This window comes from Bombina bombina, chromosome 4, assembly GCF_027579735.1.
Source record: "Bombina bombina isolate aBomBom1 chromosome 4, aBomBom1.pri, whole genome shotgun sequence".
Lineage (NCBI taxonomy): Eukaryota > Metazoa > Chordata > Amphibia > Anura > Bombinatoridae > Bombina > Bombina bombina.
In genome coordinates this window covers 107,018,855-107,033,507 of record NC_069502.1, presented here as the reverse complement: position 1 = coordinate 107,033,507, position 14,653 = coordinate 107,018,855, and the positions used below count along the sequence as shown (strand labels likewise).

At 36.0% G+C, this 14,653-nt stretch overlaps 1 protein-coding gene across 2 annotated transcripts in view; it reads right to left on the bottom strand.

The window, feature by feature from the left end:
* The window catches only part of LOC128655965 (cytochrome P450 2C5), a 72,769-nt gene that overhangs the window by 9,886 nt on the left and 48,230 nt on the right, over positions 1–14,653 (bottom strand). For both annotated transcript variants that reach the window (XM_053709582.1, XM_053709584.1), the window contains exons 5-6: positions 6,985–7,145; positions 5,671–5,847 (exon numbers count right to left, since the gene is read on the bottom strand). In XM_053709582.1, the coding sequence (XP_053565557.1) occupies positions 5,671–5,847; positions 6,985–7,145 (338 nt within the window). The remainder of the gene's footprint in view (positions 1–5,670; positions 5,848–6,984; positions 7,146–14,653) is intronic.

Below are 14,653 nucleotides of genomic sequence, written 5' to 3'. Positions count from 1 at the left end.
TCCAGAGGCTTTTTCAGCAATCTTTGAAAAAGCCACTTAAAGGGACATTCAGTCGTATGCAAAAGTTTAGGCACCCCTGACAATTTCCATGATTTTCATTTATAAATAATTGGGTGTTTGGATCAGCAATTTCATTTTGAAATATCAAATAACTGAAGGACACAGTAATATTTCAGTAGTGAAATTAGGTTTATTGGATTAACAGAAAATGTGCAATATGCATCAAAACGAAATTAGACAGGTGCATACATTTGGGCACCCCAACAGAAATATCGCAATAATATTTAGTAGAGCCTCCTTTAGCAGACATAACAGCTTCTAGACGCTTCCTATAGCCTGTAAGGAGTGTCTAGATTCTGGATGAAGGTATTTTGGACCATTCCTCCTTGCAAAACATCTCCAGTTCAGTTAGGTTTGATGGTTGCTGAGTATGGACAGTTTGCTTCAAATCACCCCACAGATTTTCAATGATATTTAGGTCTGGGGACTGGGATTGCCATTCCAGAACATTGTACTCGTTCCGCTGCATAAATGCCAGAGTAGATTTTGAGCAGTGTTTTGTGTCGTTGTCTTGTTGAAATATCCAGCTCCGGCGTAACTTCAACTTTGTGACTGATTCCTCAACATTATTCTCAAGTATCTGCTGATATTGAGTGGAATCCATGCGTCCCTCAACTTTATCAAGATTCCCAGTACCGGCACTGGCCACACAGCCCCATAGCATGATGGAACATCCACCAAATTTTACTGTGGGTAGCAAGTGTTTGTCTTGAAATGCTGTGTTCTTTTGCCACCATGCATAACGCCCCTTGTTATGACCAAATAACTCAATCTTTGTTTCATTAGTCCACAGCACCTTCTTCAAAAATGAAGCTGGCTTGTCCAAATGTGCATTTGCATACCTCAAGGGACTCTGTTTGTGGCGTGTGTGCAGAAACTGCTTCTTCCACATCACTCTCCCTTACACTCAATTGTTGAACAATGTATAGTGACACCATCTGCAGCAAGATGATGTTGTAGGTCTTCGGAGGTGGTCTGTGGGCTGTTTTTGACCGTTCTCACCATCATTTCCCTTTGCCTCTCCGATATTTTACTTCTGACCTTAACAAAAACTGTGCATGTGGTCTTCCATTTCCTCACTATGTTCCTCACAGTGGACACTGACAGCTTAAATCCCTGCGATACCTTTTTATAGCCTTCTTCTAAACCATAATGTTGGACAATCTTTGTTTTCAGGTCATTTGAGAGTTGTTTTGAGGCCCCCATGTTGCCACTCTTCAGAGGAGAGTCAAAGAGAACAACAACTTGCAATTTGCCACCCTAAATACCTTTTCTCGTGATTGGATGCACCTGTCTATGAAGTTCAAGGCTTAATGGGCTCACCAAACCAAATGTGTGTTCTAATTAATCAGTGCTAGGTAGTTACAGGTATTCAAATCAACAAAATTACAAGGGTGCCCAAATTTATGCACCTGTCTAATTTCGTTTTGATGCATATTGCACATTTTCTGGTAATCCAATAAACCTAATTTCACTACTGAAATATTACTGTGTCCTTCAGTTATTTGATAGATTGAAATGAAATTGCTGATCCAAACACCCAATTATTTATAAATGAAAATCATGGAAATTGTCAGGGGTTCCTAAACTTTTGCATATGACTGTAATACTCATATGCTAAATCACTTGATTGAAACTGATGCAGTATAACTGTAAAAAGCTGAAAGGAAAATATCACCTGAGCATTTCTATGTAAAAAAGGAAGATATTTTACCTCACAACTTCCTCAGCTCAGCAGAGTAAGTTCTGTGTAAAACGTTATACTCAGTTACTGCCCGGCTGCAGGTAAAAAAACAAAAAACAAACAAGAAATGAACAGCAGCCAATCAGCATCAACACTGCTGAGGTCATGAACTCTTTTACTGTGATCTCATGAGATTTCACTTAACTCTCATGAGATTTCATTGTAAACTTCCTTACAGTGAATAGGGAAATAAGATGAGTGTGCATGAAAGCTCGCTCCTTCCGCTGTCCCAGGACAGATATACTGATTTGTTGCTTAGAAGTCCTTTACAATGGTATATGGTTACTGAGAAACTTTTGAGGTAAAATATCTTTCTTTTTTACATAGAGATGTTCAGGTGATATTTTCTAGTCAGCTTTTTACAGATATACTGCATCATTTTTAAGTGTTTAAACATTTGGGTATTATGGCCCTTTAAGAATGGTGAAACCTGCATTGGAGATTTTATGCTGACACATCACAGGGAAGGCATTTGCCTGATAGACTGATACAGCGCCCCCTATAAGAGATGCTAAAGTACTGTCACAGGTGGATTTTATTGTTATATACACGGTACCTCAATGGGCATTATGCTGTTTGGGCTTGCCCTATGTTACTTCTCATTTTTAATTGTTTACATTTTGTAAGAGATTACCACAGGTTATTATAAAAGGCATATTACTAAGAGCTTTAGCAGCTCTTCCCAATGTAAGTAGTATTGTTTGAGGGCACAAGTCCTATTTTATTTTTAGCAGAATAATGCTATGCTTGAAACTGTTTATCTCTTTCTGGGAATTTTAATGCAATAGACATAAGAACTTGTAATCAATTAAAGTGAATATATTATATATAGTGTGTTTAGGGAGCACAGCTTTTAATACAAATTTGGGACAATTATAAAGATAGAGATGTTGCTATCTAATCTAAATGTATATATATATATATATATTCACACACACAACCAATACTGATCATTAGAGGGAACCCACTTCTTTATTTTGTCCCATTTGTGTATGATCCATTTACAGCAATTATGTGTTCCCTGTCTTTCAACCATTTGTTTATTCATACACTAATATATAATATAACCCCAGTCCCTTCATTTTGGTAAACAGTCTATGTGACACTGAATCAAAAGCAAAATCCATGTTTTGTATTTAAACACCTGTTCTAGGGTAAGGATGTATTTTGTTTTATATGTCACATTGACACTTATTGGTTTTTCATATGTAAATGCCAAGATACATTGGAAAAATATATAACAATGGTAGCATTTCACAATATGTCTATGTATTGTACTAATTCTCCTTTTATAGAGATTTTAGCTGTTTTTGACACAGCTAGATTTTGGTGAATTGGTGAATATGTGAGACATTTTTCTTTACAACTTGTTCTAAATTTCTCCATCAATGTTTATAAAAAGTTAGGATATATGATGTCTCACGTTATCTCTTTTTCACTTTAGTTTTGCTGACCTGTTGGATCTTTTTACCCTTCTTTAATATCAAGTTATGCTTTTTTTTTTTTACATACTACCATTTGCAATTGCATATATTTTTCATGTTTAGATATATAAATTATGACCGGTAAAGTAATTTAATGACTATTTGACACATGGGGGTATATTTATGTAAGTGTGAGCGGACATGATATGATGTAGCGTATCATGTCAGCTGCACATCGATAAATGACCAGCAGTTCTTGTGAACTGCTGATGCAATGCTGCCCCCTGCAGATTCAAGGCCAATCAGCTGCTAGCAGGGGGTGTCAACCCGATCGTATTCGATCGGGTTGATTTCTGTCCGCGGCCTCAGAGCACGCTGACAAGTTTTTACCCTTCTTGAATATCAAGATATGCATTTTTTTTACATACTACCATTTGCAATTGCATATATTTTTCTGTTGATTTCTGTCCGCGGCCTCAGAGCAGGCTGACAAGTTATGGAGCATAACTTCTGTTTCCGGCGAGCCTGAAGGTTTGCTGGAAACAAGGGGCATCAAGCTCCATACGGAGCTTGTTAAATTGACCCCAACATCAAGACATCAATGTTAAAAAACAAAACAAAAATCTCTCTCTTTCTCTCTCTCTCTCTCTCTCTCTCTCTCTCTCTCTCTCTCTCTCTATCTTGCTCTCTCTCTCTCTCTCTCTCTTGCTCTCTCTATCTCTCTCTTGTTTTCTCTCTCTCTCTCTCTCTCTGTATATATACCAGGGAACAAGGGCTAGGAATAGGCCTGAAACATGTTTAGCACTGTTTTAAACCAGACCACAGAATCTTTCTAATGTTTTTCTGGCTCTTCTGCACTGTCAGAATTTTCAAAAATTGTAACTTTAGGGGTACAACAGCTTGTCACTGGGGCAGTACCCTCAAAGGTACATCCGCAGTACCCTTTAACATGGGTACAAATTGGTACCTTTGCAGATTGTACCTTTCAAAGGCAAATATGTACATTTGGTGACTAAATTGGACCTCAGTGCTATGGTACCATAATGTACCCTTAAAAAAATGGTACAAATCTGGCCTTTTAAGGATACTGCCCCAGTGACAAGCCCTTTGTACCTCATGATGGCAAATGTGCACTCAGCACAGCATATTACAATTACAAATGTTGTCCCATTAAATGTATTATATAACATTCAAATATGCATTCATTGTGTACTTTTCAAGACTGTATTACAAGCCACATTGCAGTTTTAAAAAAGTTTGGATACTGTTGTCAAATAGCAAATCCAAAGACTGCTACAGAACCACCTGAAAGAACCAGGATAAACAATCAGTTCCAAAAAGAGCTACTCAATGTGTTTTATATCACTCTGTACTAGACTCTAAACACACCCCAAATTTATTAGGGTGACATGCCACATAAAACATAAATATATAGAAAACAACATAATAATAAAATATAACTCTATAACGAAAAGAAGGGGGATTCGGGGGAGGGATAAACGATAAAACTCACAACCATACATTAAATTGTCACTCTATGCAAAATATATGCAAATGAGTTTATTTCCCCAGTACACATTTTGGTGATGAACCTACTACCAATAGATGGAGCTGTGTAACACATGTCAAGGAACTTTCAACCAACAGATGGCGCTATGGCATGTTACACAATGTCCATGTATGTGACTGGGAAACTGTTACAATTTTATTTAATTTTTTAAAAAACAGGTTCTTAAACAGCTCTTGTTTATTTTATAGAGTTTAAAACAATTTTTTTCTTGGTAATTTAAGTTAATGTATTTGCTTTATGTTTAAGAGTTAACATCTTGATGCTCTGAATATAAACATTAAAATGTTAAGTGCTTGTTTGCTATTTAGAACCAGCAACACATTGAAGATTTGGGTTAATAAGTATTTTTTTTTGCTTTGCCCACTTCTTGCATATTACCAACAACGATTGAACATAATTATTTTGCTGTACAACATGTATGTTGCATTCATTTCGGGTGACTGCCAGTTATGTGAATATGAATAATTGAGTTGTACAAATGATATATACTTGCAGGGTTTGGCAGCCTTGAACCACCCATCCCCCTCAACCTTTTAGTCACACAAGTGATTGTACCTTTTTGGGGGGATTAAATGGTACAGACATGGACCCTTTGACAGTTGGAAACATATTTGTACCCTATTTACTACTAAATGATACAGTACATATTAGTTCCTTAAGGTGTAATTATGATCCACTGAGGGTACAACCACAGCAGTTGTACCCTAAGTGTTCACAAACGGACCCCAACCTTACCCTTTTTTCTGACAGTGTTATTTTTAATCATGTTTAAATAATAATGTTATTTTTTTACTATTTTTGATTTCCCTTCATCCCTGAGAGGTGTGGATGATACCTGCTTCATATATGTATATTTATTTTTTTTACTGTACCTCTTTCTGTTTGACAAGAAATGCATCAATAAGGTTCCTCTGATCATTAACATCCAGATGTTCCTTATGCTTTGCAAAAGTCTCTTTAAGAAAATCATAATACTCATTCGTATTTTTCTTAATAGTTTTATGAATTCCAGGTATCCAGCGAATCAGTGATGGGTAGGTGTTGTACAACTTGTAACAGAGAAAATGTTTTTAAATATTATTCTGTAATTATTAATGCATTGTCAAGCCCTTTAATTAAAATATCAACATGACATAAGGAAACAAAGTTTTGATTAAAGAAACAAAATATTAAAAAAGTTTAAAATAGCAATAAAATTAAACTCACTCTATTTCCAGTAGCTCTATAACGCATTTGAGAAAGCAGTTTCTAAACATCTTGGGTCAGATTGCAAGTGGCTTGCTAACATTGCTCAAAGTAAATGGGTAAATGAGTACGGGCGAATTAGCGCGCATATTACAAGTTGAAAGTAAATAGGTAGCGCGCGAGCGAAAGACCAACATGCTAATTTCAGGACTTCTGATAGCGCATCCACACCAACTCCTCCTCACAGACTTTTATGGGACATGCTCAATACATGCAGGCGCGCTAACCCGACACTCTGCCAAATCAACTGTGCTAAACATGAAGGTGAGTTAGGAATTCTTAACATTCATATGTTCTTTACATAAAAGAAAATGTGTATACATATATAATAATCTTTTGTGTGCACAATATTAGATAGATAGATCGATGATTGATAGACAGACATACAGATAAATAGATAGATAGATGATAGATAGATGGATAGATAGATAGATGATAGCTAGATAGAAAGACAGACAGACAGATAGATGGATAGATAGATGATTGATAGACCAACAGATAAATAGATAGATAGATGATATATAGATAAATGATTGATAGAAAGACAGATAGATAGATAGATAGATAGATAGATAGATAGATAGAAAGATAGATAGATGATAAATAGATAGACAGACAGATATAGACAAACAGAGATAGACAGACAGATAGATGATTGATTGATAGATAGATAGATAGATGATAGATAGATAGATAGATAGATAGATAGATAGATAGATAGATAGATAGATGACTGATAGAAAGACAGACAGATAGATAGATAGATAGATAGATAGATAGACAGATGATAGATAGACAGATGATAGATAGATAGATAAACAAATAGGATTATAAATCCAATATAAAGAGGAGCTAATACGAGGCAGGATGAACCTTACTACAACTATGATGTCAAATTATAGAATTTTCCCATTCTGAGCAACTTTAAGGCAGACACTTACCATGATCATTGGACTTCCCATAAGCCTTATGTTTTCATTCATTATTCTTATTAGCCTGAGCAATACTGGATCTTCATAATCAAATCGATCATCAAGTAATATGGAAACAATTATGTTGGAAACAGCAGCATTCATGATTATAGTGTTCTCGAATGGCTGTCCTGAAATTAATTAAAATAAATAACATTTATTTGTAATCTGCTTCAGTGGTTCCAGTCATCCCCTTTATCTTGATTATTTAATTATAAATATTTTCTTTTTTTCAACTAATAAAAACATCAGTTAGGTAAAGGATTACATATTTAATCCCACTTACTTTGATTTTTAAACAAAGTTTGCTTCAGAATAAAAATTATATTTTTATTTCTCTCCAAACGGCACTAATGCCCGCCCCTAAATGTAGGCTGGGTTTTCTCATTACCTATGCAATTCCATTACCCAATAGCAGGGCAGCAAGGATAATCTAATTTGCATATTTAGAACTGTGTCTTTTGGGCTTGTCCTGTATGTACAAGACAAGTTATTCTCCTATCTGACCTGTGTTCATGAAAGTGCCAGAAAACTGCCTGAAGCTCAGTGAGCAGCCAGCTGCTGCATGCACACTACTGTGCACCACTCCTCACACTAACGCTGTGTGCTCGATGCTGCAAACAGCCCACTGTCTAGGAGCTACTGCAGCGGAGATGGCTCGTTTGTCATAATGCTCAGATGTACCAGAGCCGGCACTCTTCCACATAAAAGGTATATGGACAATAAAGGTAATATGTTTTGTATGGAAGAAGTGCCGGCTCCACTATCATTTGTAATATGAGGGCAATCACGTGATCTGTTTCTATTAAAACCCCGCACTCTATGTTTTTTTATCTGCTCTGGCGCATGATGCATGACACGCCAACAGGCTCCTAAGCTTGACAATGAGATTTGCGCATGGGTGGGTCATAGAGAAGACAGAATGCGCATGTGGGCCGCCATAACTGTTCTACCTAGGTAGAACAGTTTGATTCGATATACACAATGAGGATCCGGAGGGATTTGGCAGCATAAAGGTTTATTTTGGTAAATTGCAGGTAAACAAAGGAAAATTGCTTAAAGATGTTATTTGCAAAGTAAAAGTTTATGTCACAAAGTTTGCAATCGTATAAAGTTTTTTTTTAGGTTTACTATCCCTTTAAGGAAACGCTAGCAAAATGATAAATTAAGATACTTTCACTGGGACCTCAGATCATTGTGAAAAAGGTAATTTTAGGGGTCTGTTTGCCTTTTTCTATGGGCCAAGCATAATGCCTATGACCTAAAGGTAATAAGACTTAGTGGAAAAGCTATTTTTAAATAGCAGGCAGCAGCTTCTAAAGCAAGTAAGATTTTATCATATACACATGAATACAAAAGAAGAAAGCATAATTATGCACTAAATCCATAGAAAGCACTTACTTTGAGGATCAATTTTTAAAATGAAGAATTAAAAAGTAGAAAGGGTTCAGAGAAGCATTTTAAAATTAATAAGTACATTGGATGATAGAAGCTATGACAGCATAGTCAAATTAGGTATATTTACTCTTAAAAAAGAGACACACAAGAGGTAATTTCATGATTCAGATAGGGCATGCAATTTTAAACAATTTGAAAGCTTAACCTAGGTAGGCTCATATGCTAGTTTCTAAGCCCTTGAAGATCACCTCTTATGTTAATGCATTTGACAGTTTTCACAGCTAGAGTGCATTAGTTCACGTGTGCCATATAGACAACATTGTGCTCACGCACGTGGAGTTTACCTAGGAGTCAACACTGATTGGATAAAATGCAAGTCTGTCAGAAGAACTTAGATTAGGGGGCAGTGAGCAGAGGCTTAGAGACAAGGTTATTACAGAAGTAAAAAGTATATTAATATAACTGTGTTGTTATGCAAAACTGGGGATTGGGTAATAAAGGGATTATCTATCTTTTTTAAACAATAAAAATTCTGTTGCAGACTGTCCCTTTAATTACGTTATATAAAAACATTCATGGCCCATAGAGAGTTAGCAGGGGTACTGTTTATTCTAAGAATGTGGTTTGTGACATGAGGTCTCAATTTAACTGTAGGAACAATCATAACACTACCTGCCTAAGGCCGAAGATATATTTATGGCTAAAAATATAATCCAGTGTTATGATAATTTGGCTTCAATTGGTAGACGTCAGTTTACTTGACAGTTTTTTTTACAGTAAAAATGGCCAAACATGTCCTGTAAACAATGAGCTCAAGGGTTTATTTGTCTTCTACAATGTTAATATATAACTCAGCAGGCTAGTGGTGATATTTTATTGCTTTCATGCTTGACCATGCTCTCTGTATTAATGGACCCTTCCATGCAATTAAACATTGCATGTTAGATACAGAAAAAAACAGTAAATGTGAGTGTCTACTGTAAACCAGTGGCTAAAGATCTAAAAGAATGGCAACATTATATTATTTCAACAATATCAATGTGTTTTCTTTACAATAAATCTGTTAATAAAAATATATTAAAGAAAAAATCTTTATTTTTTCTTAAAAAAATCCTTTTCTATATTCTATATTAATATTTAAGAATTTGTCTCAAACAGCCTAATAAAATGTATCCATAAACCGCTATGTATATTGGTACCAATATATTTGTTGATGCTAAATGTGATAATAATCTAACAAAAATCTCCAAAAAAAGAGAAAGTAGTACAGGTCGTTTGAAAATAAAAACACAATTAATCTTTAAAATGCAGCATAAATTTACCTAGAAAAGGCTATATCGATTAAAAATCTGTTAACATACTAGTTGCAAATTAGTTACAAATGTATATTACAAATGTTCACAATCAACCTTTTAAGGTCTCTATAGTTGTTGGTTTAAATAATGGTTAAAAGTTTGTAACTGAAACAAAAGAAAAATGAGTAAGCTCAACCATGCATTATACTAAATCATTGTAATAAATCTAAATATTAGGATGTGCAACCTGGTAGAGAATTATACAAAGCTAGTAAATAGAAAAGTGGATGTACCGTTGTAAGGTATATCCAAAAAGACCAGGATACCTGCACCTTCCTTACATAAATAACTAAACAACAAATATTTATATTGCCAAAAGTTTTATAAATGAAATCATAATAAATACATTTATAATAAATACCTATACAAATATATATACAAATACAAACAGGACACAGAAACACACATAAAGAAGACAACACATGGGCCCCTCATGCAGCTCAAACAGAGACTAAGCCGGCTATAATACATTATTATTATTATTATTATTATTATGTAGCAGATAACAAGAAAATCATGTAGAAGCTAGCCAGTCATGCAGTGTCAAAGCAATGATGCTGAAACAGACATAAAATATGCAAAGTCACTGTAAGAGCTGGTGATGGATTCCACTATAACCCTGTGTGGGGTATCCACATGAATGATGTAAGTGTACCGGAGAGGGTTAAACTTCATGTAAACATCCATAAGTGGACAAGCAAAAGATCCATACCATATCCAGGAGTATTAAATGTTACCTCTCCCTCCTGGTTTGAATGATAGAATAATGCAGTCTAACTCACTACTCCACCACACAGGGAAAACAGTAATAGCGGGATGTCTAGATGGAAATGACAAGTGGGGGGATCCCACGGATGCTGTGCTGCGCACCGATGTGTCCTTCTGCGCGTTTTGCTCCGAAATAGAGCAGCACGGAGCTTCTTCCAGGTAATGACGGTGCTCAAAAAGGTTCCTCTAATTGGTTGTGGAAGTCATGTGATTATTACGTGATGGATAGAACTGAATCCTTAAAGCGGCACTTATTTACTCTGTATTTAACTACCCAATATTACACGTAAATTACATATATCCTACACTTTTCTTATCAAACGAGCACCATACCACAAACACAGGACTAGACGAACAACACAGAACAAACAAATTAAATACTTAATCTAGTTTAAAATTGAATTTTATTACTAACAATACCTAAATATCTAAACAAATAATTGTTGAATATCTCAATTAAAAAATCATTCTTTATATAAATGGTGGTCTGTGTCAAATAGTACATACAAAAAATAATAAATAAAACATATTGTAATAAACGCTTTTATATTAATCAAAGGGTTCTTTAAATACAGTTAGTGAGGACAGTGGGGTCCACCAAGGTCTCAGAATAGCCACAACCTCTGAGAACAGTGTAATTCAATGAGGATAACATATGTTTAATTTCACAATGTTAATTTTTAATTTTTTGGTAAAAAAGAAGCAAACTCCAATTTATCGTTAAATCCTGTAGGGGACAAGGTTTTAAGATTAAAGATCTATCTTGTTTCCTTCTGAAGTAGGATGGTATCAATGTTACCACCTCATCTATGCTGTTTAAACTGCTCAATTCCTATGAACTCCAACCCATCAAGTTTAGATTGATGAAACTATAATGCCTAGCAATTGGGCTGTCAATATTTAAATGTTTAATATCATCTCGATGCTCATAAATCCATGTTCTAAACTCCCTATAGGTTTTACCTATATAGAAGCAAGGGCATGAGCAAGATAATAAGTAGATGACTCCAGTAGTGGAGCAATTAATGAAAGATTTTATACGAAAAGTTTTTCCAGTGGTTGTTTCAAACGTTTTAGTTCTCTTAACATAAGTGCATGCCACACAGTGACTGCATGGAGTACAACCTACTATGTGTTATGCGTGGTCTGTTAACCAATCTTTTTGTGTTGTTCTTACAAACTCACTTTTTACTAAAAGGTCTTTAGGATTCTCAATTTTTCAAAAAACAAAAAGTCCTGCACACTCTGTGATAAACTAGATATGTTGTATGATGATAATGTCTGTTCTTGAGCTCTTAATGCTCCGTAAATCACATATAACCCAAAGGCAAATATATATTCAGGTACACTCAGTAGAACCATAAGGATGGAGGCTGACTTACCGCGTCCGGCCCTGGGGTGCAATCTGATGCGAATCCGGCCTTTCGACACAGGATCTTACTAGTCCATACTTGTAAAGGACCCCTTTTGAACCTATGATACCTTGTCGCCCGTGGTGATGAGTTCTCCGTGAACCAGCCAGCAACATCACCGCATAGATCACGCCCTCCTCAGACGTGTGCAGCTCACTCCATTGGCTGTAGTTGCCAGGGCGTCCCTCCCTGGTTTGCCTTCTGATCCAATCCAGATTGGAGGGGGGAGGAGGCACTCCACCATTGTAGGTGCCTACGTCCGTGCTCACTGTGGGGGAATACTCGGTTAATACAAAACAAAGTGAGAGACAGGAGCACCGGTTGATGTGTGAGTAGCGTTTATTCTCCAAAATAACGCTACATATATAAAAGCTATAGGTTCATGCTGAAAAAGTGTGTAAATTATCAGCGTATATCACAATGCTTTTTAAACATTGACAGCAGCTGGTTGGTCAATGGTGAGAAGAAGTGTAGTAACAGCTGATGCGTTTCGGCTTCCCAGTCCTGGGAGAGCATGGCTTAGTTGGTGTCAGGCTTCATACGGATACACACGGAACCAGGAGTGTAGAGAGCCCTATTAGCATGCTCTATACTTTTTTAGATAGTGTAGGGAGCCCTATTAGCATGCTCTATACTTTTTCTAGATAGTGTACAGAGCCCTATTAGCATGCCCTATACTTTTACTAGATAGTGTAGGGAGCCCTATTAGCATGAAAGGAAAAGGACGGTTCAATGCAACAGAAGAACAATTTACTGCTTTAAATTAAAGTCCAGATATAGAAAAGCATATAAACTATTTTTGTAATCCCAGTGGTAATCAGAGTTTCAATGTTATGCCTCCCTCTCTCTTGGAAATGATAAAGATCAAAAATATGTAAGCGTTACAATTCATGTATTTTCCTTTTGCATGATACGCTAATCAATTTCTGTGTCACTGTGTTCAGCATATATCCAGTTTACGACATATGTCCCAATATGGCTAATTAGCCAGTGGCACTCTAGGAAAATCCCACAGATATAACAAAGTCAGGTAAGTAATCAATCGAGTAGCCTGTAATCAATTATTGCCCATGTACACTATGCGTACCTCCGCTCCCTCCGTGCCCCAGTACCTCAGACCTGAACTCCTTGGTTCTTCTATGCGCTGTTCCGGACCCTCGTCCGTCCACACCATGCGGATTCAGCGTCTTCCGTATCACCCACGTGTGGCGTGATGTCACTTCCGGATCTTCCTGTCTGTTTGCGGTACTCGATAGGTGTACAGTGGAGGGGGCCTGAGGGAGCGCGGACCAATCGGCAAGTTCCTCCTGGTTACCTTGCAAATCCCACCGTATGTTGACAAATGGGAACAAAACGTTGTATCCAACGATGTCTTCCAAGTGCTTTACAAATGCTGTTGTATCGTGACTATGGGGAGCCGTAGAAACTTTATCCAGAGAGAGTATTTAGGCAAATCCGGACTGCAGTGCAGCTTAAGTTTTATTTAAATAACAGCAACTGACATTTTGATTTATTTTTGAGCTGAATTTTTTGCCCAGGTCAGTTGCTGTTGCATTAGTCTATTTCTCTTGTCTATAGGGTATGCACCCTCCATGTTTTAATATATTTTTCAATAAAAGACTTTTTATTTAAATAACAGCAACTGACATTTTGATTTATTTTTGAGCTGAATTTTTTGCCCAGGTCAGTTGCTGTTGCATTAGTCTATTTCTCTTGTCTATAGGGTATGCACCCTCCATGTTTTAATATATTTTTCAATAAAAGACTTTTTATTTAAATAACAGCAACTGACATTTTGATTTATTTTTGAGCTGAATTTTTTGCCCAGGTCAGTTGCTGTTGCATTAGTCTATTTCTCTTGTCTATAGGGTATGCACCCTCCATGTTTTAATATATTTTTCAATAAAAGACTTTTTATTTAAATAACAGCAACTGACATTTTGATTTATTTTTTAGCTGATTTTTTTGCCCAGGTCAGTTGCTGTTGCATTAGTCTATTTCTCTTGTCTATAGGGTATGCACCCTCCATGTTTTAATATATTTTTCAATAAAAGACTTTTTATTTAAATAACAGCAACTGACATTTTGATTTATTTTTTAGCTGAATTTTTTGCCCAGGTCAGTTGCTGTTGCATTAGTCTATTTCTCTTGTCTATAGGGTATGCACCCTCCATGTTTTAATATATTTTTCAATAAAATACTTTTTGTTTAAATAACAGCAACTGACATTTTGATTTATTTTTGAGCTGAATTTTTTGCCCAGGTCAGTTGCTGTTGCATTAGTCTATTTCTCTTGTCTATAGGGTATGCACCCTCCATGTTTTAATATATTTTTCAATAAAAGACTTTTTATTTAAATAACAGCAACTGACATTTTGATTTATTTTTGAGCTGAATTTTTTGCCCAGGTCAGTTGCTGTTGCATTAGTCTATTTCTCTTGTCTATAGGGTATGCACCCTCCATGTTTTAATATATTTTTCAATAAAAGACTTTTTATTTAAATAACAGCAACTGACATTTTGATTTATTTTTGAGCCCTATTAGCATGCTCTATACTTTTACTAGATAGTTTAGGGAGCCCTATTAGCATGCTCTATATTTTTACTGGATAGTGTAGGGAGCCCTATTTGCATGCTCTATACTTTTACTAGATAGTGTAGGGAGCCCTATTAGCATGCTCTATACTTTTACTGGATAGTGTAGGG